This window comes from Natrix helvetica (assembly GCF_964273705.1).
Source record: "Natrix helvetica genome assembly, chromosome: 10".
Lineage (NCBI taxonomy): Eukaryota > Metazoa > Chordata > Lepidosauria > Squamata > Natricidae > Natrix > Natrix helvetica.
Window position 1 is genome coordinate 725,737 of NC_138561.1, and position 25,897 is coordinate 751,633.

At 43.7% G+C, this 25,897-nt stretch overlaps 1 protein-coding gene across 1 annotated transcript in view; it reads left to right on the top strand.

The window, feature by feature from the left end:
* The window catches only part of HYDIN (HYDIN axonemal central pair apparatus protein), a 325,008-nt gene that overhangs the window by 191,088 nt on the left and 108,023 nt on the right, over positions 1-25,897 (top strand). Inside the window, exons 35-42 of the mRNA XM_081963626.1 lie at positions 105-251; positions 3,136-3,375; positions 5,740-5,890; positions 7,743-7,922; positions 16,247-16,417; positions 17,757-17,930; positions 21,914-22,212; positions 23,552-23,689. Of these exons, the coding sequence (XP_081819752.1) occupies positions 105-251; positions 3,136-3,375; positions 5,740-5,890; positions 7,743-7,922; positions 16,247-16,417; positions 17,757-17,930; positions 21,914-22,212; positions 23,552-23,689 (1,500 nt within the window). The remainder of the gene's footprint in view (positions 1-104; positions 252-3,135; positions 3,376-5,739; positions 5,891-7,742; positions 7,923-16,246; positions 16,418-17,756; positions 17,931-21,913; positions 22,213-23,551; positions 23,690-25,897) is intronic.

Consider the following 25,897-nt stretch of genomic DNA (forward strand, 5'->3'; position numbering starts at 1 on the left):
AATAATTCCTGTCCTCCAGGGTGTGCTGTCCTTCACAAGGATTCTTCAGAATGGCATAAAGAGGCAAGCTTTGCTCATGACTTCATTGTTTGTTGTAAGCTCAGGTGGATAAGCACATGCCGATGACCTTGCGCCGGAAAATGCGTGAACACAAGGTGAAGCCCCATGTCTTTGAGATGATTCCCCCATATGGGATCCTGGCTCCCGGAGAGCGGCTCAACGTGCAGGTCAAGTTTGCCCCAAGAGAAGAGGTACAAAATGAAAAAACTGTTTGGAACACAGCAAGTATCTGAAGTGTTTTCAGGAAGAGCAGAGATGCATTGATGGCAGGAGAGACAAAGAAAGGGAGGACTTCATTGGACAATTAAACTCCTCATGCAAAGTAGATTTATTTATTTTTTTATAATTTTATTTATAGTTTTTTCTTTAACATCCATAGGTGCTTAGTGGACAAAGCATTGTCTTGGTCGATATATTTTACACACAATAAAAATGGTAGTAATATTTTTAGATATACATAATCATAATCTTTCAACGTCTAACATTTGTGTACATATAGTAGTTATGATGTATTCTATTCCATATCAATATACATAATTCTATTTTCCCCATTTCTACTTTCTACCTCTTTTTTCTACCTCTTAATAAAATAGCTACCCAAAGAAGTATTTTATAACTTTCCATCATCTCTTACCCTTTTTAGAATGTCAACTCTTATTGACTTTTTGGTAAATCTTTCATGCTTCTCCCTTGGGAACTTGTAGCTCCTTACATCACATTTATTTAATCTTAGTATTTCATCTACCATATGTATCTCTTGTGTCTTGGATCTCTAGAGAACCCATCTGTAATTCTTTCATCATTCTTAAGAGAACTTTTGCTTTGTTTTCTTCTATATTTTGAACTCTTAGAGTGTAATCTGTCTGTTCTGTTTTAAGTATTATTGCTATCTCTTCCATATCTTTCTCAGCTTGTGTCATTTTTGGCTTTATCTCCTCTTTTTTTTTCCTCAGCTCCTTCTGGTTTCTTCTCTATTTTCTAAATTTTATTATCATTTACTGAGGGTTTTCTAGTTTTACATCTTTATCTTTATCCTGCATCAATTCCATCATCTCCCTATGATTCCTTTCATATCTTTGTGAATGCATTGAAACATCAATAATATTTCTTTATAAATCATATTTGTTTTCCCCTGTTGAAACAACTTATACTCATTTAATGAGTTAATAGTAATTCAAGATTCCATCAAGATTCCAACATCCCAATTGCCCAGAAAAACCAAAAAACGTCAATGTTAATAGAATTTACACAGTCCCGGAACTGTTCCTCAAAATCTCCTAAATTTATAGTCCTTAGAATTTTTCAATTTACGCCCTGTAAATTCCCCCAGTTTGTAAGTTTTGTTTAATTTTTCTTCTTTCCTTTTCACTTCATAGAATGTTCTAGCAAATAGTCTTAATAATCCAGATTGGCCCAGCAAATTTCTCCAAATGTCTTTAATCCACAGAATCAAATATTCAATTTCAAAGAAGCTTCTTGTTAATTTTAATTCACCTTGCCTTAGAAATCTTCAAAAGGCCCACTTAGTACTTCCAAGCCACCAAAACAGCAGAAGATATGGAACAAAAGGCCTTCCAGGTGTTGTTTGTCTTTCACTATTTCCTTTGTTCTCTTTATTTTTTCTTATTTTATCATTTAATCCTCACTATCAAGCTCATTCCCCACTGTGTTCTAGTATAATATCTTCCTTCACCAGTAGGTGGCGTCCCTGCTCAAGGTTTCAGTATTAAACAGCTGACTGTCAGAATTTTTTTTTGAAAAAAAATCCTTTTTTTTAATACAATTTCTTCCAATAATCAAAAAGCATTATCCACAATTTAAGTCATTTTTCATACTACTACCAGTTCTAGTCCAGGCTTTCTATATTTTAAAGCTTCAGAATCAAAAGTTTGTTTCACTTTTTGGTATAATCTTTCTACGAGTATTAAATCACTGCTTTCTAGTTTTGGAGAATCTTTTTTAAAAATGCTTTTATTTGGGTTTAAGTCTCTAGTATAGAATTGAAAGTCATCTCACCCAGTTTGAATCCTCTGTCCACAAACCGCTCCAGCTCATAATCTTCTTATTCTGGTTGTCACCGTTTTGGTTTTGCCAAATGGCCGTTGTCTCTGCTGCTGATCTGGAGGGTTTCTTTGGATCAAACGAGGAAATTGCTGTTTCCTCGGGATCTACAAAGTGTCCCTCCTTTCTTCATCGGTGTTGTGGTCCACCAGTGGCCTGCAGAGCTGGCAGCAGAGTTGGACAGTGAGGAGGTTGGTGGGGAACATGGGCCAGTCCTGGGGAAGGCTCGGACGAGGGCTTTGCATCAGAGGCAGAGAGCAAGCCAAGGCCATCTGGTAGTGATGTGCTGCCTCCGGAGCCTCCAGAGCCTGACATCAACGAGGCAGAAGAACAGTGTGATCTTGTTCCCAGTGTGCACATGCGCAGAGCTGCCAGAAGGCAAGAACAGTTAAGACAAAAGGAGCAACTCAGGAGTAAGGCTTGGAGATGATTGGCCCCTCCCATAAGACAGAATAGAGGAGCAAATGGGCTCCCCATTCTGAGCTCAAGCGCTGTGAAGAGAATGATACCCCAAAGTGACTGGCCAGACACTGATTACATAATAATAATAATAATAATAATAATAATAATAATAATAATAATAATAATAATAATAATAATAATAATCTTTAATTTATAAACCGCACCCTTTCCTAAACAGGACTCGGGGCGGTGTACAGTCATATTAAAACAGTATAAATACAAAATATGGGTATACTTAAATATACAAATAGGTAAAAGGAGGAGGTAGGATGTGGACTGTACAATATTTAAATTAAAATACAAATAAACATTAAAATACATTAAAATACCCTTAAAAACTACCCAATAAGATGTTTGCCAGGAGGTTAACAGTCCAGATAGACAGCAAATCTTTTGGGTTAACTCCAACGGGACAGAACCCATATCTGTCCAACTGTTGTGAGTTGAACAAACACTACTAACTGAAGCTAGGAGGCTTTTGGGTTTAGATGAATTGGGGGCCTTTTTACCTGTTCTTATTTATAATAAATGATATTATTTTTTACATCCTAGAAATTATACCACAATGTCCTGATCTTGAGCATTTCACAGAGCACTCAGCAACTGCTGCTGAATGTCTCTGGGCAAGGTCTGGAGCCACGTCTTGAATTCAGCCCCTCCCTCCTGGAACTGGGGCCCCTCCTTCCCTATGGCGTTGGGGATGAAGCTGAAGTGGTAGTGAAGAACCCCTGCAGCTTCCCTATTGAGTTCTACTCCTTAGAATTTGACCAGCAGTATCTTCTAGAAGAGCGGGTGAGCTATTTGCACCAGTTTAGATTAACTCCAAGTATTTATTGAATAAATAATCCTCCAAGAAGATATTCTGAGATCAACAATTAAAAGGTCCTTTGGATGCAGATACAATGTCTGTACAACTTCGAATAGGTTGTGCAATTTTCTTGAGTCAAGGACCATACTTGAAATGATTGGGGTCCACTCCCAAAAGTAAAAGGGATTAGAGGATTTAAATTTAATTAAACTGATTATACACCATGTATTTAACAATATTGCTATTGTACCAGCTTCCCTCCTTGCCTGAATTTGTTGACTCCATGGGCAAGTTGGCAATGGAGTTTCCCAGGCTTATGGTCTTGGGGACTTCAGCTTGCCTTCTCTGGGACAGGTTCTGAGGTAGTCCAGAGTTCATGGACACCATAACAGCCTGTTCCCAGTTATCCAGAACCAATTGTATAATAGTGGTCATACATGTGACTGTCAGAACTATGACAGGGTGTTCTGGATTTTGGGGAGATATTGCTTTCTCCCTGTCTTAGTCAGATCACTCCCTGCTAAGCCTCTAGTTCTCTGTCACCTCCTGTTTCTGCAAGGAGGCGTGTCCTATTAGACCGGCTAATTCCAGGGGATTAATGGACCCAACTGGACTCCAGAAGGAGCTTGACAGAAGGAGTCTGGCCAAAGCTTTGGTGGTCACTTATTTCAGCCACCCCCCAGTTTCAGGTGACCTGATCTCTCCTTGGAAGGCTTAATAGTGGGATTTACCTACAAGGTTGCTGTGAGGAATATATGGTGCATCTTGTGGATATAGTTGCTTGGATTCACTGTGTTGGGGCAGAACCGGAGGAGGTTACATGGGTGAAGTCTTTTAAAGTTATCTGTATGACGTTTCATCCTGTTGAATCTGAGGAAGTGGGCAGGGGTCTTGAAGGGGTCAGCCACTCCCGTATTTGAATCTAAGCCCTCTGGTTGTCAAGGCCACCTGGGAGGGGATACATGATTGGGTCTGAGTAGTGGTTCATTCTTCCTTGAGGGTGCCAGGGTTCCAGGTAATAGACCCATAACAAGCAAAACTCCGACGCAGATTAATTCCTCAAAGAAAATCTTTATTAGATATATCATATTGGCACGAATCTGGTAAAAACTGACTCTGAAGTTTCCCATGGTTTTCACATAATTAAAAGTAAAAGTTTTTCCTTCAACCCCAAAGCAATCAGTCACATGGTTCTATCAGGTGCTTTCTGGTGGTCTGTTGACTATGCAACCTTAACTATATCTAATCCCCACTCCCTATCCCTCAGCTCCAATATGGCAGCACTAAAGCTCCAAGATGGCTTCAGCCAGGCCAGCTTCAGGGTTGACAGAGGGAAGGGCTGGTTTCAATAGTTTACAGAGGTGCTGGCTCATCCTCTTCTGAAGGGACTATCACTCAACCCAACTGCCTGGACAGTTTTCATCCAGTCACCAATCTCCCCCTTTTAGGGAAGGTTGTGGAAAAAGTGGTCACATGGCAACTTCAGAGGATCTTTGATGAAGTAAATTGTTTGGACTGCTTTTAGTCAGGATTGAGGTCAGATTATGGGACTAAAAAAGCATTGATTTTGCTCTTTGATGACCTTTGGCTGGAGTGAGATGAGTGCTGCCATTCTTGCTCTTTTGACCTCCCAGCAGCCTTCAGCATTGTTAATCATGGTAACCTTCTGGACTAGCTTCAGGAGATGGAGGCACTGTGCTGGTTCTCCTCCTTCCTTGGGGTCTTTTTCAGTTGGTGTTGATGGAGAGAAAAAGTCCAGCCCACAGCCCCTACTTTGTGGGATGCTACAGAGCTTGGTCCTCTCTCCCTTCCTATTGAATATCTGCATGAGGATTCTGGGTGAGGTGATTTGATGGCTTCAGGTGAGGTATCATCAGTATGATGATGATACCTAGCTTTACATCTCCACACTGGGTCACCTGAGGGATCCTGTGGATGCCCTGTCCTAATGCCCTAGAGGCATTCGTGGCCTGGATGGGGGTGCAAAGCCGGGCTTTGGCTCAGTTGAAACTAGACTGAATAGATTTGGGTGCTTGCACATTCCAGGAACAAGGTACAAATCTGCACATTCCTTGACTGATGAGACCCATGCCTAACCTACTGAATGAACTAAACAGATAGAAACATCTGGGAGAAGAAGGTCTCTTAGATAGCCCAGTCCCAAGCCATGAAAACAGTGATAGGTGACATCTAGGATTGTTCCTTCTAAAAAGAAACAAGAATTTCTAAGATAAGAAATTATCTAGGTGGATGAGGCATTTCAGAATAAATCCTCAGCTGGAATCTGTCTGAGAGTGCCGTTCCTGCGTGCTAGAAAGTCTTTGTGGTTTGTTCTGTCTTGACTGCAGATTTTGCGGATGCTGAAGGGCTACGATAACCACCATATCCTTCTGCTGCCTCCTCGCATGCCTGGAGAGAAGCTGCCTCTCGAGGTGCTGGAATATTTTGAGGAACAAAAGAAGATTCAAGGCGACCAGGAAGGATTGAATCTGGATAATGGTGAGGGAGGGTCCCGTGACTGGTGGGTCTGTGGCACTGCAGCTGGCAAGGAGCAGCCTGTTTCTGCTCTAGCCTTTTCTGCCCATGGAAAAGAGCACACTCCTTTCATCTTTTATTAAAGAAACTCTCTGGGGCTCTAAGTTTCTACTTCTGAAGAGAAGTCTAGTGATGGTCTCCGTTAATATCAAGAAAAAGGTAAAGAGTCAGAAATAACGTGCTTCACACAGATTCATTTCGTGTAGCCATTGGGACAGAATATCTCCTGCAAGAACTTGTGTCACAGAAGAAAGGTTGCTGCTTAATTGACTTAATTAACCCCTTTGAATATGGAATAAACTTCTGACTCCTTCCTGGAGGAGCAGTGTAGGTGTAAGATAAAGGGAAAGGTTTCCCTGCCCAGTCGTGTCCAACTTTAGGCCCATCTGTTTCTTGCCCGAGGGAATTGCCATTGCCCAAAGACCCTTTCTGTGGTCATGTTGCTGGCATGACTATATGCCAAGGCACACAGAAGGCTGTTACCTTCCAACATGATACCTATTAATTTGCTCGAATTTGCATGCTTTCAAACTGCTAGGTAGGCAGGAACTGGGGCTGGTAACAGGAGCTCACACGGGTCTTGAACCTTGGGATGCCTGTTTTCCAGCTGACAAGCTTAGCATCTTTAACCACTGAGCCATTGTACCCTCTCATGATTTAGATATATCTTCATATTAATCATTTAGATCAGGGGAGTCAAACTTGCTACCCATGGACCGGATGCGTTATGCGCTGGCCACGCACACCCCCAGTTTAGCAAAGGGGGAGGAGTTATGATACATCACGTGACAACAACATGTAATCGCAAGTTTGACACCCCTGATTTAGATTAATGTGATAAACAAATGTAGAAATAGAAACAAATCCTTTGAGTAGAAGTAGTTGGGCCTTGGGGTCAATATGGTCCTTGAAGCATCTTCCATGCAAATGAAACCACTTAAGGAACAATGGCAGCTTGGGGAGAGGCCAGTTGGAGGGTTGGTGCTCTGAGCTTGGCTAATTCCAGCCACAATACTATCAGAACAAGCCAGCTGAAGGTGGAAGCTGCACTGCCTGCAGTCAAGGAGAGGTTGCCCCATCCCATCTTCTTGCATGGAAATCACATCCTTCTTGCTCAGGGCTGTTGACATGGAAAGCCCCCCACATTTGCAATCTCAGAGGCAAAGTGAAGTGAAGTCAGTGAGGCATTTTTCAGCCTGAACCTGAGATCCTCCTTTTCCAACACACAGTTGGAGCAGGGGCTGAAGAGTGGGCTTTGAAAGTGGGAGTCCTGCCCTTTCTTAGGCATGGCAGCCGGTCCAGACCATCTCATAGGAGGGTTGTGGTGAGAAAACAAGAGGCCAGGGCATCAGACATGTAGACTATCTTGAGTTGTCCAAAAATAAAGGTGGAGTAAACCTAAAATCCATAAAATAAGATTATTTGGCTGAAATATTTCCTTGCTTTGGTTGTTAAGAATTGCTGCCTATTTCTGGCTAGGCTTTGTCTCATAGTCTCCAACACATTAACTGTTTATTCCAAAATAGCACTGCTTATCAAACAAGAATTTAATTTCACCATTGTTTTAATGGAGACACATATAAATGCAGCTACAGTGTCTTTCTGAGCCTATCTATGTCCCGCATAGACGGAGAACCATAAAGCAGGCCTTGAAGAGGCAGGGAGCAATCCTGCCATAGGCCTCTCCCATGGCAGAAATAGGGAGTGACCACAGTTACTCTCAACCCTCTGCTGTGGTATGCTCTAGAATGCTCCATTGGAAACATTCTTAACTTCCAATGGGCATGGTGTCCTTCCTCTTTTTGTTCCCGGACAGAGGAAGAAGAAAGCACTCACTTTTCTGAACATGGAATGAAGCCTCACTCTTCGGTTATGCAAGCAGCTGCTCTTCCTTCTCTGTCACTCATGGACAATAACCGGACACTCCAGGCAGAATCCAAAATTGATCAGGAGGAAGAAGAGGAAGAAGAGGGAACTGAAAAAGGTCAAATGCAAGGTGAGTGTGTTCTTAGCTTTTAGATACAAGTGCAATAAAAAGGATGCCAATAGGCATGGACATGGTTGCTTGCTTCCTCTATTTTACTGATAGCTTCATGAGTAAGAAAAACAATTGTTACTTTCCCATGTTATACATTATTTAAGATTGGCGAAGAACTTGATAGGAATTAGAGTGTTCTGGGCAAAACTGTCCTGCTTCAGACTTCCATCAGACGCACTCAAACACTTGAGCTGTGGAGACTGTCAATTTTACTTCAAGGCTGAAGAGTTAACAATGAACAACGGGATGTAAACAAAGCACAGCTGGCTTTGAAATATGAATGTGCAGAAGAATTGTCCAAATCCAGGGTTCCAAGAGCATGGTCAGTATGGTCAGCCACTCCAGAGATTCAAGGTTTTGGGGATTTTTTCAATCAGGAACATCGCGCAAAAGCTGGAATCTGATTTTTCCTGCAAAGCTGGAAATAAGGTTGCAGCAAGTTGTTCACGAACAAGAGATTTACTCCCGTTCTTGGCAAGGACCTAATAGACCCCTGATGGTGAACCTATGGCACGCTTGCCACAGGTGGCACACGGAGCCATTTGTTAGGGCACGCGGGGCATTGCCCTGTCAGCTCCAGTCGCATGCGCACACTGGCCAGCTGACTTCGGCCTTCTTTTGAGGCTGTTTTTCACACTCCGAAGGCTTCAGGGTCGCGCGCATAGCATTATGGGTGTGGCACGCCTGCACACGACCCCCCTGGGCTCCCCCTGCTTTTGGCACATGACCCAAAAAAGATTCGCCATCACTGCAATAGTCCTGTCACGGCAGCCTCCATCAGTAACCAAGAAAGAAACCACTCAACTCCTTTTTTCAGAATTAAGAGTACTTTTATTGGTTATGAGTAGAAAGCAGCTAGCAAAGCAAGATCTGAGGCAAAGCGCGTGCAATCATAGATATCAATATGTGACCCAATTCCCTCCGCCTAGTGATCCCAACCCCCAGTCCAATCCCCACACCCCACAGGTGTCATGTGGGCTGCAGTTTCAAAACCCATCATCAGGTTGGTATGTCGGACGGTTGACCTTGGCGGCAATTCCACTATCTGCAGCATGCGCAGTTGATGGTGAGAAAATGACTCCCTTCTTCATTCACTCCTGTGCTTAAACTTCCCCTCCCAAATGCCATATATCTCCCTCCTTCCCCGTGTCAATGGCAGCCGAAAGCGAGCAGCAAAGCAGAGGCTGACATCCGGCCCTCTGTCAGGAAAGGACATCACCCCTGGAAAAACGTAGAAAGAAAACAGGAACAAGATAGATTAGACATATGTATGGCAATATGAGTCAGGGCTTATCGGGATAGGCAGAGTAGAATTTTCGCAAAAGCCTAGGAGCTCTAACATGGGACTTATCAACCCGTTCAGCTTGGGATGGGGGAAAATGTTTCCAGGAGACTGTTAGCGTTCTAAATATCATGCAGAATTAAATCATTGTCCAAGGCAAAGTTATCCTTAAAGGTCCAATTTATTCGTACAGGCAAGTTAGCATGTCTATGGAATTCCAACACTAATTTTCTTCTTGGAATTCCACCCAGTTGAAAGTTCATGATCTATCCCCACACCCCATAATCCATCACATGTTCCAATCATCATCTTCCACGCTGGCATCTACACCCCTCTGCTTCCGGTCAGGTGTCGAGGTGCAGAGACAAAAGATGACCTTGGCTTCTATAAAAGAATGTCAACAATACATTCCACAATCCTACTCCTTTCTATTCCCCCCTCCCAACTACTACACTAATGAACAGCATAGGAAATTATAAAAAAGTGTGGCAGGCCAAAGATCCTAAAAAGAACATAACTACAGGCCTGACAGAGACCAGATACTGAATCTGATTTCTACGTCTCCTGGAATCCAAAATTTCTTTGATCTCAAAATGTTGCTCTCCTTCAATGAGAAGAGGGGCAGAAGACGGTGGTACGGGTTTCCAAACAGATGAGGTGTGCACTGGTTTCAAAAGGTTTAACATGAAACACGGGGTAAATGCGGTTGAGATACTTCGGCAATTCCAACTGTACAGAAACAGGATTAATGATCTTCACAATAGGAAACGGACCAACATACTTAGGCCCTAATTTCTTCGACTTTTGGCTAGTTTGGAGAAATTTGGTAGACAGAAAAACTTTTTTTTAAACAAAGTTTTATTGGTTTTTTAAAAATTTTACAAGGAAAAGGGTCTTGGAAAGGTTACAAATTTTGGCAGTTGCGATGTGCGGTAGGTGCCCCCTCCCTCCATACTCATAATATACATTTACACAAAATTCATTAGTAAATAATAATATATAGTCAGCGTATGAATTCAGTTAATAATTTCGATCAGTTTATGTCAAGCAGATTTTCTTGTTCATTTTTGTGATCTGAGCTTTCTCGGTATTGCCCCATCTCCCCCCGCCGACAGAGCTCCGGCCCCTCCCATGTCCTGTATGTCTGTTGTAGGATCATCTGGTTTTTCTAGGAGTGCTTTATTTTTTTCCATAAAGGCCTGCGCCTCTATGGGTGTATTAATTCTGACTCTTGTCTCCTCCCAGAATATTAGCATACCTTCAGGCATCAGCCATCTGAACCACACCCCCTTCTGGTATAATTTCTTCGCTAATTGCGAATAGCTTTTTCTTTTTTCCCTCACTTTCTTGGGGATCTGTTTCAGGATGGTTATTTCCCTATCTTGGTATGTCAAAGCTTTCCCCCTTTGTGCACTCAGAATTTCATCTCTTGTACTTTTTCTGACAAATTTAATATGTACCTCCCTGGGTACGTTGTGTGTTCTAGCATAAGCTGAGTTCACTCTATAAACCAAATCTATTTCCCACCCCATCTGTTGTTTCTCTTTCTGAATGTATTCAGCCAAAATACTTGTCATAATGTCCCTTATATCTTCATCTGTTTCCACCACATTTTGAAATCTAAGGTAAAAGGACATTCTCTCAAATTCTATTTTCATCTGTTGGGTATCAAGTTCTTTGTTCCCCCTCTGCACCCCTTCCATCCCCTCCCTCATCTCAGCCATCCCACCCTCCAAAAGATCCAGTCTCTGTGAGTTTTTATTAATTTGGGCCTGATTCTCTTTAATTTCTTCTTTCATCTCTTTTAGTTGTCTTTTTATTTCCTCTTGTCCCTGTAGAAGTTGCTGGAACATTTGTTGAAACTCAGTCTCTGTAGTTTTAGGTTGCATCAAAGCTGTTATCGTTGATTGTGTACTAGGACTGGATGTTGCAGATGTCGGGGCAGAGGCAGCAAAGCCAGGTTTTCCAGGAGGTGGTTTTTTAGGAGACATTGTTTATGGAATAAAGAGTTCAGTCAGTACAGGGGATGATCAGTCAGAGAGGTAGAACAGCCAGGAGAGTCCAGGAGACAGAAAGTCCAGGCGGAAGAGAATTTTTCTAGTCACCCTGGCAATAGAGTAAAGTTTTTCACTCCAGGGAGTCCAAAAGGTAGCAATCAACAAGAGATTTGTCTGAGTAGCACGGAGACAAAGACCGGAAGCCTGAAGGTTTAAAGGTGGAGTCAAATTTCACAGTTCATAAAGACAACTGAAGTGTGCCATCTTGCCCTGCCAGCTTCGGGTTTAGAGGCATAACAAAGTTTTCAAAGTTTCCAAAGTTTCCAGATCATCATTGCATTATGGAGTTAAGTCCAGAAAAAGTTCACTTTTAGTAAGGGCGTGACATCATTAGTTGGCTCTCCCCCTCCTCCTTCTCCTGGGGCTGAGAGCAAAATTGTTTCAAGCCGCCTGTCCGAGGGGGGGGGAGAAATCCCCCTCCCTCCAGCCGCGCCTCTCCAAGTCAAGCCGAAACAAGAAATTTAAACTGCTGGCAATTTCTCCAGCTTGGTAAAGGGAATGGAAGGGAGTTTTCGCCTCACCGCACCGCAGCCGCGTCCTTCTGCTTGTTTACTCTTCCAACAGCCTCACAGCGAAGGCGCCGGAGCGCCTCCCCATCATGCTCCCCAGTGCCTGGAGCGAGGCGGCCCCCCTCTGTCTGCCGCCGATCCAGGGGATCCCCTGTGGTGCCGCTCCTCCGGCAGGAGCCTCTACGGGGCGTCCTGTGCCCCCCAAGGAGTGGGGAGCCCACCGGGAAAGCGTGGGGCGAGCAAAGCTTGCCCGTCGCCGTCAGCCACCGGAACCGGAAGTCCGGTAGACAGAAAAACTTGATCTCCAACTTTGTACTCCCTTTCTTTCACCCTTTTCTTGTCAGCCTGTTTCTTGTGTGCTCGATGAGCAGCCTCCAATGTCTTTTGGGCTATGGGCCAAACCTTTTGGAGCTGGTCACTCCACTCCGAAAGAGACAAGAATTGTGGTTTTTCACGGGGCAATTCCGGGATTGGCACAAAGTCCTGCCCAAAGACAAGTCTAAACGGGGTGAAACCGGTGCTGCTGTGCACAGAGTTGTTGTACGCTACTTCAGCATGTGGTAACAGTTCAGTCCAATTATCTTGCTGATAATTGATAAAACACCGGAGGTATTGCTCCAAACCGAATTAGTTCTTTCACAAGCACCATTAGTCTGAGGATGGTGGGCGGAGCTTAACCCCTGGGCGGAGCCAATCAACTTTGAAAATTCCTTCCAGAAGAGGGAGGTGAACTGTACCCCTCTATCTGATATTATGCGCTCCGCACTCCATGCAAACAGTATACATGTGTAATAAACAATTTAGCTAAGGACTTAGCTGAAGGGATCTTGGAACAAGGCACAAAATGAACCTGTTTAGAGAACAAATCCGTGACTACTCAGATCACGGTATTTCCTTGACTCTCAGGTAATTCGACAATGAAATCCATTGATATTTCCTTCCACAGCAATTCAGGATGGGCTACACCTTGAAGCAGGCCTTGGGGCTTCCTTGGAGGTCGCTTAGCAGCAACACATACAACGCAGTTGGCCACATATGATTCAATGTCTTTTTTCAAAGAGGGCCACCAAAATTGTCTTTTGATGAGATGCAGAGTTTTCACAAACCCAAAATGGCCTGCCATGCGGGAATCATGACCTCATTGTAACACCAAAGGCTTCATGCTTGCAGGAACATATAATTTAGTGCCTATCCAGGCTAGTCCATCTTTCATGGTGCATTCATTTGAATGTTCCTTAAACCATTAGTCGGACTCAATGCTTTCCTTGAGCTTGCAGATGAGGTCCGTTATCTCATTTTTAAAATGTTATTGTCCTATTAATTGGGTTTGTTTTTTGGATATGTATCTAATTTCTTTTTAACTTTCGTGATATGTGTTTTTTTTAATGCTGTACGCCGCCCTGAGTCCTTTAGGAGAAGGGTGGCATATAAATCCAATAAAACAAACAAACAAACAAACAAACAAACAAACCTCCAACTTAGGGTCGCTTTGGCTTCTGGTAACCATTGGAGCAGCAAGACTTTTCCCTGGGATGACTGGATGTACCACGGTCAACTTGGAACTGTTGTATTGTGGGAGTCTGGATAATGCATCCACCATAAAATTCTTCCCTCCAGGGATGTACTTTAGGGTGAAATTGAACCGGTTGAAATGTTGCGCCCAGCGCATTTGTTTAGGAGAAAGTTTTCAAGGGATCTTTAATGCTTCCAAATGTTTGTGATCAGTCCACACCTCAAAAGGGTGTTTAGCTCCTTCAAGGAAATGTCGCCAGGTCACCAAAGCCCACCTGACTGCAAAAGCTTCCTTTTCCCATATGGCCCATCACCTCTCCATCTCTGTCAGTTTTCGGGAGGTGTAAGCGCAAGGTTACAGGTGCCCGTCAGCATTTGCTTGAAGTAATACTGCCCCACCGCCACATCACTAGCGTCAGCTTGAACAATAAAAGGTGCATCCATGTCTGGGTGTTTCAAAACGGGTTCAGCTGCAAAGAGTCGCTTTAATTTTTCGAATGCAGCTTGACATTCCATAGTCCATTTTACTGGCTTCCCCGGTTTGAGTTTGGCCTCTCCTTTTGACTTAAAGAGATTTGTAATGGGTAGCGCAATGCTGGCAAAGGATGGAATAAATTGACGATAAAAATTCGCAAATCCCAAGAAACTCTGCAATTGTTTGCGGGTGCGGGGGGGGTGCCCATTCGGTAACGGCTTGGACTTTAGCTGGGTCCATCTCGATGCCATTGTGGGAGATGCGATAACCAAGGTAGTCAAATTTTTCCTGATGAAATTCACATTTAGACAGTTTGGCATAAAGCTCCGCCGCGCGGAGTTTTTTGAGAACTGAATGCACCAATGTCACGTGTTTGTCACGTGTTTCCGTGTAAATAAGGATGTCATCAAGATAGACTATTACACCTTTGTATAGGTGGTCATGCAAAACTTCATTTATTAGTTGCATGAAAACCGCTGGTGCCCCTTGTAGGCCAAAAGGGAGCACTCGGAATTGAAAACAACCAAGTGCGCAGTTGAGAGCAGTTTTCCATTCATCTCCTTAATCCTGACTCTGTAATAAGTCTGCCTTAAGTCCAATTTTGTAAAGATCCTGCCTTTACCCAAATGGGCCAACATGCCCTCCATCAGAGGGAGGGGGTAAACATTGTGTACAGAAATCGCATTTAAATTCTTATAATTCACACAGAGGCGAAGAGAGCCATCTTTTTTTCCCTCTAAATAGCACTGGAGCAGCCACTCAGCGCCTGGCCGGTTCAATAAACCCCCTTCGTAAATTTTTATCAATAAATTTCCGTAATTCGTCCATTTCACGGGGGGTCATTGAGTAGATTTGGGGTTTGGGGAGTTTCCCCCCTGGGAGAATATCAATACTGCAATCTGTTGCGCGGTGAGAGGGTAACTTATCAGAGGATTTCTCACTGAAAAGATCCTTTAGGTCCCAATATTCTTTTGGGATTTTCTCCTCCCCCTCAATTTTTTCTTGTCCTGTGGCCGCTAGGTTAGGTTTAGTGTTAATGGGATTTGGAGCCCCCCCTCACCCTTGGGAGGTTTTGCGGATCGGATGGGCAGCCACCCTTTTCGCCAATTGATGTGTGGGTTCCACTTCCATAACCAAGGTAATCCTAGTATGAAAGGCCAATCCATTCCTGGGGCGACAATAAAACTTACAGTTTCTTGGTGAGTTCCCATCCACATGTCTATTGGCTCGTTACAAAATGGGCAGGGCTCCCCCCAGCTATTGAGCCGTCCAGCTGGCAAAAAGCAATGGGGACTTTTAAAGTTCTCAATTTCAGCCCCAGTTTATACACCACCTCAGGACCTCGTGTGCACCCCGATTCTAAATTTTCTCTTGCGCTCCAGTAGAGGGCACTTTTAGTTCTACTGGGATAGTCATGGGGCCCGATTGGGAACTTACCAGGCGTTCGTCGTCAGATTCGGTTTCACTTTCTTCTGATGAAGAGGATGGTCCTCCCTCCCTTAGGGTGGGGTGGAACTGCATAGTTGGCTCCACCCCTTTCATGGCGGTTTCCCTTCTTTTCCCGGGTTGTTTGTCTGGTTTCCTCTCTCCCCCAGTAGTAGGTTTTGGTCCCATCTTGGTGCGGCAGTTTGCTGCGATGTGCCCCTCCTTCCCACAACGAAAACAGGTGATGACTTGGGGCTTGCTAGTAGACCAATTTTTCCCTCCTTTTGGAACTCTTTGGGGGACCTTGGGGGGGGGAGTAGCCTTCTCTTTTTTACTGTCATCACGGTACTTGTCTTTCTACATATGCTGCCAATTCATACCAATCCTGCAATGTGCGGGGAGCCCCCGTGTTTACACAGTTCTGGTATATATCTTTGTTCAGACTGTCCATGAAGCCATCCAACAGGGCTTGTTCGGACCAACTCCTCATATAAACAGACAATTCCCGAAATTCTTGCGTATATTCAGCAACTGGCCTGTTTCCCTGGGTGAGGGTTTTAAATTTTATTCTGGCTTTTCGCTCTGTGAGAGGATCATCAAAGCGTTTCCTCAGGGCAGCCATAAACCGATTGTAATCTCTCAGTAGGGGGGAATTAGCGTTATGCAGAGCAACCATCCAGGCAGCTGCTCTATCTTCTAATGCCAGGGTAACAACTCTTACCTTGGCTTCTTCTGTAGGCAAATCCTCGCCAAACTGACGCATGTAATTCCACACATGAAACAGAAAGAATCCTAAATATTTTGCCTCCCCACCGAATTTTGTTCCAAGTGGAGGAACTTTGGCCATCCGCCATCTGCGGGGACCCTTCTTTGGTCAAATTAGAAGAGCAGATATTTGTCCTTTAGGGAGGGAGTTTTCATAGAAACACAGTTCACGCCAAACCAATTTCCTCAGAAGTTCCTCAGGAATGTTTGACATGGGTTTTGCTACTTGGTTGACCAAAATGCCATTTATTTTCCAGCAGGGAGTCAACAAAGTCTCAACAAGCATAAGGAGGCGGTTGGAGAGCTAGACAACAATCCTGTTTCTAAAGCTATTGCTCGCCATCTTGGCATCGATATCTCTCCAGAAGGACGCGCTGCCAGAAATCGTAGGGGTATTGCTATTATAATTCATGGAGCTCCCCTTACAGGTGACTGACTTTTCTTGAACAACCAGAGCTATGTGTCAGAGGTGGATTGCTCCTGGTTCAGCCCAGTTCAGTCGAACCGGTAGTGGAATTCAGGCCTGGATCGCAGAACCGGCAGCAACCAAGACCTGCTGCGCCCCCAAACTGGTTCCCTCGCCGCTACTGGGCTGCCACCATTTTGGTTTTTAGTGACTTCACATGCGCAGTTCACTGTAAATTGTTCTGCGCATGCACGAAAAACAATTTACATTGAACAGCACACGTGTGCGGGGATTGCGAATCAGTAGTAAAACTGGCAGCAACCTACCCCTGGACTGAACATATCTCACCTATCATTCTTCTGATTAATGCATCTACTCTGAAACTTTAGGATTATTATTTTTCTAATGTTCAGTCAGATTCTAAATCTGCATGTGAAATTCTAAACTTTCCTCTGAAATCCAGTTTGGAAAAAATGTTTAGTTTGTGTAGCCATTTTGAAAGTTCAGACATGAGACAAGAGTCACAATACTTAATAATTTCAGGATTCAGGATCCTCATGAGAGAGCCATCTTCCTGAACAAAAACGATTGGACCCCTGGGATTTGTCTGAGTGCCAGCTGTTACAACATACATACAGCTCTATAAGGGACTGCAGCAGTCACTGTTAGGACAGACAGGCAGAAGACTAGCAGAGCACATTAACAGTCAGAAGTCATGACTCTTAACCTCACCACACTATGGACTCATCCATAGTTTCAATTGGAAAACTGAGTATCCTAGACTAGTGGTTCTTGACCTGTGTCTATGGACCCCTGGGGAGCCACAATGTCATCACAGGGAGTGCACAAAGTCTTGAAGAAATTTTATGATTTAAATCTAGAGTTAAATCTTGGGAGTCTATAGCCATGGTCTGTGGCCACAAAAAGTATTTAAAGTTGAAAAAAAGGTTGAGAACAATTATCCTAAACCAAGCTAAATCGAAAAATGCTAGGAAATTCTTGAAAACTTGGCACTCAACAAATCAGCCATCAACAGGTATGTAGAGATAAACAGCATTCACATACCCGTACTCCAAAGACCATGAAAAAGCTAAAAAAACAAAAATACTAGAATACACCTTGCCAGCAATCAACACCCACATAAACTGGGATTAGCACCAGGATTAAACCATTACTCTTATTTTTATATTGTGTTTTGCTTTTTTATGCATTGTTACTTTCTAAGATTCATCATTTTAAAATGGGTAACCATGTGAATAATTTAATAAATTAATAACATATAACCAAGCTGTAAATGACTGGTGGCAAGAGAATCGAGATGTTTTGGTGTTTATGAGCTTCTGTATCTTCCATTCTTCCAGGGAAGACTAGTGCTGCTGTAGTCCTGGCCAAACACTACAGTTCAGCTTGCTTGTCCATTGACTCGGTGGTCCTGGAAGCCATCTCTGATGGGAGCAGTTCAGCAGGGCTTCGTGCACGTGATCTCTGCATCCGAGCTGCTATTGAGCAGGCCCAGCGAGAGAACGAGGATGGTGGTAAGCAAGACAATGAGTTCTGGGGAGTCCAGCATTCCCACATGTTTTCAAACAAGCCTTGCTTTCCTTCCCTCTAACTTCTTCTTGATCCAAATTTAATACTTCTCTGGGCCACCCCTTCACAAGACACTCAATAATCTAAATAGTCTAGACTGGTCTTATGGAACTCGCATTTTGACAGCTTGGCGTTCAGACGTTTACTCAGTACTTGAAGTACTAGTTTCACATGTTCTTCCATCATTTCAGAATAGATGAGAATGTCATCAAAAGACAATAGAATCCCATTGTATACGGGCTCATGCAAGACTTTTTTTATTAGTTGCATGAACACAGCAGGGGCTCTCTGTAGTCCAAAAGACATCACCCTAAATTGGTAGCATCCTAAAGGGCAAATAAAGATGATGTTCCATTTGTTGCCTTCTTTAATTCTTACTTGATAGTATGCCTCCCTTAGATCCAATGGTGAACACCTTCCCTTTGGCTAAGTATCCCAACATGTCTTTCATGAATGGGAGAAGGTGCATATTCTCCATTCACATGCTGTTTATCCCCCAGAAATCCACACATAATCTCAGCGACCCTATCCTTTTTCTCCTTGAATAGCACAGGGATTGGTACTTGGGATTTCATGGGCTGGATGAACCCTCTGGCCAGGTTTTAGTCTCTCAATTCCTCCATCTCATTCAGGGTCATCAAATACATTTTGAGTTTGGAGAGTTTCGCCTCTGGTAAGATCTCAATCGCATAGCCTGTGGGGTGATGGGGGGAGCAGGATGTTGCATTCCTTCCCATTGAACACCTCTGCTAAGTCCCGGTATTCCTTGGGGATGGTCTCCACTTCTGGCACCAACTCAGAGGCTGCTTTTGTGCACTCAAGGCCTTCCCTCTTTTCTCTCTGCTGGTTGGGCTTGTCCTGCTTCCTCCTCTGGGGGGTGGGGAGATCCCCCAGCCATTATTATGTACCTCTTGCCCTTTGCCAAGTGTACCATGAGGCTCCACTTGGTCAGGCAAGATAACCCCTGTTAGGTAGGAGGCGGACAGTCCACCTACTATGGAGCCATTGACCTGCTTGAATTTCATGGGGTGTTGCAGCTTCCTCACTTGCAATCCTAACTTCCGTACTGTCTGCAAGCTGACTAAGCATCAGGTGCACCCTGAGTCTATTACAGCTTTTGCAACTCCATTCATCCCCAAATGGGGTACTATGATCTACACATGGGATGAAAAGGGGATGATGGTTCCACTTACTATCATGTCGTCTTATCCCTCACTGTCGCTCTCTTAGAAGGTGAGTTGGGGGCCTTTCATGGTTGGAGTTCCCTCCCCTTCATTGACTGGTGGGGAGACCTCTATGACTTGGTGCGCCACTCACAACTTCTCCTTCCCTTTCTTGGGCAGCTTCCTCAGCTTTGATGGGCTTGGGGTCTTCAGAGTCGACACTGGTATTGGCGCCAGACAGACTGCAACTCTTGGTCACATCAGAAGCATGAACTGGGTCTGCATCTCAGGGCCTTGAAAGGGGCAGGAGCTGGAATGACAGGGGGCTTCTGCCCCAGTGGACACTTCTCTTGGCTCTTCCTTGGACCTCTTGTATTCCACTAGACCCAACTCCATGCTTGTCCCCAGCTAGTAACAGTTGTAGATTCACTCTGGTATTCTGCAGGGTAAGCACATAGGATATAACTCCCAGTTCAGGCCATCTCGGAAGTCGTAGACCAGGAGTTGCTCCGGCCAGTACCTCAGCCTCTCTGACAGTCTTCAGCATTCATGAATTTATTCAGTCACTGGTCTGCTCCCTTGCTTGATGGCATGGATCTCAGATTCCGCCTACCAGACTTGGATTCTGCCCGCCCGTAGTATCTCTAAACCGCGATCTGAGCTCCCCCAAGAAGGCGTTGCAGTCCCCCAACTCAGGATCCCCTTCATCATGGAAATTCATCACCCATTCTGTGGCCTCTCCCTCCAGGTTCGCCACAATGGCGTTCGCGCAAGCCACATCATCGAAATAAGCCAGTCCACATCAATCCAGGTGAGCCCACACCTGGTTCAGGAGGAAAGCCAACTTCTCTGGATTCCCATTGAATGTGCACTTGATCAGCAGGGCCCAGGGTTCCCCAATACCCCTGCGGCCATCCCACACCATAAGGGAATGGCCCGGCTGAGCACCCATAGCTGCAAGTTGCACTTGAGGCTGGCCGGCGATCCCTTCTGGCTGAGCTGCTACCCATTGGAACCTGACAGCATCTTGCTCTGGAGCTGGCCACAATTGGGGAGCACTAGTCCCTGGGGGATGGTTTCTCCCAGGGCCATAGCTCCTCTCATTCTCAGCCAGGGGTGAGGCAGACATATTGTCATATTGGCACAGGCTGGTGACAACCAATTCTGAATGTTCCCGCAGTTTTCACCTAATTAAAAGTAAAAGTTTGTCACTTTCTCAAAACAATCAGTCACATGGTTCAATCAGGATACTGTCCATTTGCTAGATGACTCCAGTCCCTTCCTTCCGAGCACCTGCAGGAATGTCCTTGGTTCCCACAAGAAAGCATTTTGTTTTGGCTACAACACCCTATTTCAATTGCCCCCTTCTTAGCCATCTTCTCTGATGTGTCAGCTCTGAAGTCCCAAAATTGCCTCAGTCAGGCCAGCTTCAGGGCTGACAGGAGGTGGGAGGATTGCTGAGGGTTGACCAGATCCTGCTCCAGAAACTTGGGCCAATTGCTGCACCAGCTCTGCTCCCAGCATCTCCATTCTGACGAACCTGTCTCAGTTGTTCAACCAATGAGCTGCGGCACACTGCCAGGTATCTCCACTCCACCGGTTTTTCCCACTCTGTTGCTCTTTCCATCTCAAGCCCTAGGTGAGTGCTACTCCAGGGGAAAGCAGCATGAACTCGGCTTCAGATGCCTTTGGCACCACACCCTGCCACAGCTCTTTGCCCTTCTGACAGCCCCCCCCCCCCAGCTGCCATGGCCTGCTCCTGTGCTGCTGGTTGCTTGGTCTTCTCTGCTTATCCCTTTGAACAGGTCACCACTGTCTGAGTACCAGAGTCCGCCTGGCCCGACGCCGAGGTCTCTTTTGCCAGGCCAATCCTGAACTTGACTGCTTTGCTCCCCTTTACATTCCATCCCAGATATTTTCCCCTGGGCTTCAATGGCTCAGATGACTGAACAAGCTGTGGGAGACCAGGAATCTTTTGCCTTCTTGACTTTTGCAGAGCTGGTCAGCCTTTCAACTAATGAACCCAACCAAAGCAAACATGATCTTCCAAGACCTTCCAATCTCCGAATGCAAAACTCTATTGAGTACATCATTTCGGCGTTGAAGTCAAAACCAGCTCTACCTAATTCCTGCACAAAGCCACAAAATGATAGTATAGATTTTTCCCTAGCGTCTTCTTAAGGGGATTTTTTGATGGAGCAAGTGTCAGGATTGTATGTTGATTCTGAGGCTTCAGCAGTTCAGAAGGTTGCTAAAGCAGAGTGGGGGCAAATGAAAAGCTTTTTTATGCCTCCCCATTTCTTAAACACTTCATTAATTTTTAAATTGAAGAGAAGTTTCACACCTACGTATTTGTGTGTACCAAAAATATGAAAACTCTATGTTCATCAGTTCATTTGAAGGGGAAATTAGAGTCAGATATTTCAAACCTAACCTAAACCACACCCAGGCTCCTTGTTGACATCCTTGTTGCTCACACAGCAAATACTGTTTCAGTTTCCAAACAGCCCTCATTGGCTGACTTAGTTGCTATGCCTATTCATTAGCTGACCTTGTTACCATGTCTTCCAAGTCATGAACTCTCTCACACACTGACAGGATGCTAGCCAGATAAATACCAATGGATGCTGTAGGCAGAGGCAGATTTTTTTTCTTATTTTCCTCCCCAAAAAGTAAGGTGCATCTTATACTCTGGAGTGTCTTATACTCTGAAAAATGCGGTAATACTTTAGCTTTGTTCTTCCCCTCCCCACTTTTCTTCCAAGGTACAGAGGGGCAGCCAGCCCTTGCTCTGGGCACCCGGCTGAGCACCGAGGCTTTGGCCAAGCACACCTCGAATGGCAGCCAGCAGAGCTCCGAGTCCAAGACAGGGCCCCTCTCCAACGTCTCCCGGGGCTACCGAGGAAGCACTGCCACGGCCAAAGGCAAGTTGGAAAGCCACTTGTCCCTGAAACAGCAGCAGCAGCAGCAGCAGCAGCAACAGCAGCAGCAACAGCAGCAGCAACAGCAGCAGCAGCAGCAGCAGCAGCAGCAACAGCCGCAGCCGGATCAGCCTGGATCCCAGGTGAAAAATCCATCAGGCCCAGTTCCATGAACAGATAGTCCTCACCTACTGACTATAATTGGACCAGCAACTCCACTGAGAACTGGCACAGTCATTAAATGAATCTTTGGGAGCTTACTGAGCATGACATCCTATGAATGCACCTTAACCCTTCTTGCCAGCTTCACTTCTTCAAGGCACTGTTGGGAATGAGCCCTGGTTGCCATATGCCTGAAGCCCAATCGAGGGAAGGCAGATATGTCGCACCCGTAACAAGTTTGAAGTCTGGTCGTAAGTCTCCTTCAGCACGAGTAGTCAGTAAGCAAGGACTGCCTGTATGACAGTTCACTAAGTAGTAGAAATACCTCCAAATACCAGCTCTCAGTTGAAACTGCATCTTCTCCCCCTCCCCCATTTGAAATGGATAGTCAGGTCAGCTGTGCTTAAGGGTTAAAGTGCTGGTTGACAGTCTGAATGACATCTAAATACCAACAATTACTTTGTAGAAGTTTTCTTTTATTCATCTATTAAGTGATTGGAACATTTCCTGGTTTAGTCTTTTTTCTAAATTCCTTTCTGACTTTTCTGGGACTCCTTACTATGTCTGATATATACAGTAATGTCTGCCAGTGAGAGGTACTTTACATTCATTCCATCAGTCCATTGGTGTCCTTGCACACCAACTCAGAAAAAAATTGAAAAAAATTCTAGGAAAATCAGCAAGCCTGGTCAACCTTATTCTTTGCGGATGCTTCTTAATTTAGATTTTCTTACTCCAGAATTTAATTTCTCAATTCTACATTTAGATTTGATAGTCAATTATGAAAAGGCTTAATTTTTTTAGTCTTTAAAATTTAAATGTGTCTTTAAATTTATGATTTCAAATCCCCTGGGATTGCAGTTTCTAACTTGATTCCTGCCATCCTATTTTCAAATGCTTTCATTGATTTTTAGCCTTTACACTTCCTATTCTACTTTCTCTTTTTCTTCATTTCTAAAAGCAGTAAAAACAATTGATTAACAGTTTTAATTATTTTCCCCTCCAAATCCTATAATTAATTTGGAAAAGGATATGTTTAATATGCGTAATATCTTCTACATTTGAAGTGCATTATAAACCACTGCCTTCATCTGTGCCCCCACTTCCGTATTCCTTTCTTTGAGGGCCTTTCTGAAATATTGTTCTTCTATAACCAAAAGAGAAAAAGTAATAAATCATTAAGATAGCATATTGTAATATATGGCAAAACAGATAATATTGCAAAGTAGAATATTTAGTTGTTAACTACAAAAAGTGAATTTCCACACTTTTTAACGTTAGTTCCCAACTGGTCTGTTAATTTTCCAATTGCCTTCCCAGGTACCCTCCAGCCCTATTCCCAGCGCCCCCCTCCAGCGACGCCTGAGTGTCAGTGCCAGTGGAATTGGGGATTATGGTCTGATGAGTTGCGTGCTTCCAGATGAGCTTTTGGTGGAGATTCTTTCAGAGAGGATGCAGGTAATTGCAGCCGGAAGGAGAAACCAAGGGGAGTGTCAGGCACGATAACTCATAGAAATATTTGTAAATCACCAAGTGAACATTTCCAGTTTATTTAGACATATGGATGCAGTTTTATTTATTATAAAAATATTTCCTATTTCATTGCTTTGCTTTACTTAAAGGATAGTTGAATGTCTATGGATATTCTCAATCATCCAGGTTATGGTTGTCCCAAAGGTGCTTTTTCTGGGGGGTTTTTGAAGACATTTTGCTTCTCATCCAAGAAGCTTCTTCAGCTCTGACTAGATGGTGGGGAATGGAAGGATTTATACTCTTTGCAGACAGCTGTCATTTGCATTCTTTAACAAGTCATTAAGGCCATCTTGAGGTTTATCTGTGTCATCAGGGTCACCTGAGTGGTGCAAATGGGTGTGGGGCCTTCTTGGAAATGTCGAAAGGTCTGTGTTGTAGATTGGAGATAGATGACGTCACATCCCTCCCCCTCTGTTGAGAGAAGGCAGTTCTATTTTGACATAGATGGCCTCTTTGACCCCTCTTTCAAACCAGAGGTTCTCTCTGTCCAAAATGTAGACTTTGCTATCTTCAAAAGAATGGCCTTTGTCTTTTAAATGCAGAGGGACTGCTGAATCTAGTCCAGATGGGTTTGTTCTCCTGTGTTGTGCCGTGCAACTTTTTTAAAATATAAATTTTATTTTCTTTGTACAAACTTCACATCTTTGCAACACATTACATTTTTTTACCTATCAGTTGTGTCTGTTTTATCTATACCAATAAATTGTGAAGTTCCTAAGAGCTGACCTAATTAATTTACGAGCCTTGAGACAAAGTTCAAAAAAAACCCATTCATTTATTAGGACTAACATCTTGGCACGGACTTCTGTGGAGCCGAAACTAAATCCCACTTAATGGCATCTGAACTTTGCCCCTGTGTCCCCTCCCCTCTGCCTGACGTCATCAATCACATTCGCCAACAGGACATTGCGGCAGGGTTCTGGATATGCGCATTCACATCCCAGTTACAAGAATATGAGACTTTACTCTAGCCAGATGTATACATGGAATTTTCCTCCCTTCTGATAGTAGTCATGGAAATGCTTTAGACGTTGACTTTTATAACTATGACTTCATATATTTGTGCATTTACATTATTTCATACTTTTTTTCATTCTATATATAATATTCTATATATTCTACATATAGCAGTTTTTACTACATTTATGTCATTTTGTATAATATATAATATATTAAATCTTTTATAACTATGACTTCATATATTTGTGCATTTACATTATTTCATACATTTTTTTCATTCTTTTTTTTAAAAAACAAAATTTTATTAGTTTTAAAAAAAATAATCAAGGAAAGGGGTAATGGGTAAAATTACAAATTTTGACAGTTACATTATGCAGGAAATGGCCCTCCCCCCCATTCCCATAACTTTCATTTATTAATACATTAGATTGTTGCTACTTAGTAGTATTTTGTCAGCATAAACTTTTATCTTCAAACAATTTCAATCATTTTATATCAAACAGATTTTCTAGTTCATTTTTGTGATCTGAGTTTTCTCAATGTTGCCTCTTCTCCCCCCTCCAGCAGAGCTCCGGCACCTCCCGTGTCCTGTATGTCCCGTATAGTATCATCAGGTTTATCTAGGAGGACTTTATTTTTTTCCATGAAGGCCTCAGCCTCCAAAGTTGTGTTGATTCTAACTCTCGTGTCCTCCCAGAATATTAGCATACCTTCTGGCATAAGCCATCTAAACCACACCCCTTTCTGGTATAATTTCTTCGCTAGAAGCAAATAGTTTTTTCTTTTATCTCTAACTTTCTTTGGGATTTGTTTCAGAATGGCTATTTCTCTATCCTTGTATTTTAGTGCTTGCCCCCTTTGTGCACTCAGAATCTCATCTCTTGTGGTCTTTCTGAGAAATTTAATGTGTACCTCCCTTGGAACATTGTGTGTTCTGGCATATGCTGAATTTACTCTATAGACCAGGTCCATGTCCCACCCCATCTGTTGTCTGTCTTTTTTAATATATTCAGCCAATAAATTTGTCATAATATCCCTCAGATCTTCATCATCAGCCTCAATTACATTTTGAAATCTAAGAAAAAAAGACAGCCTTTCAAATTCCACTTTTATCTGGTGGCTCTCAAGTTCTTGGTTTCCTTTCTGCACCCCCTTCACCTCCCTCCTCATCTC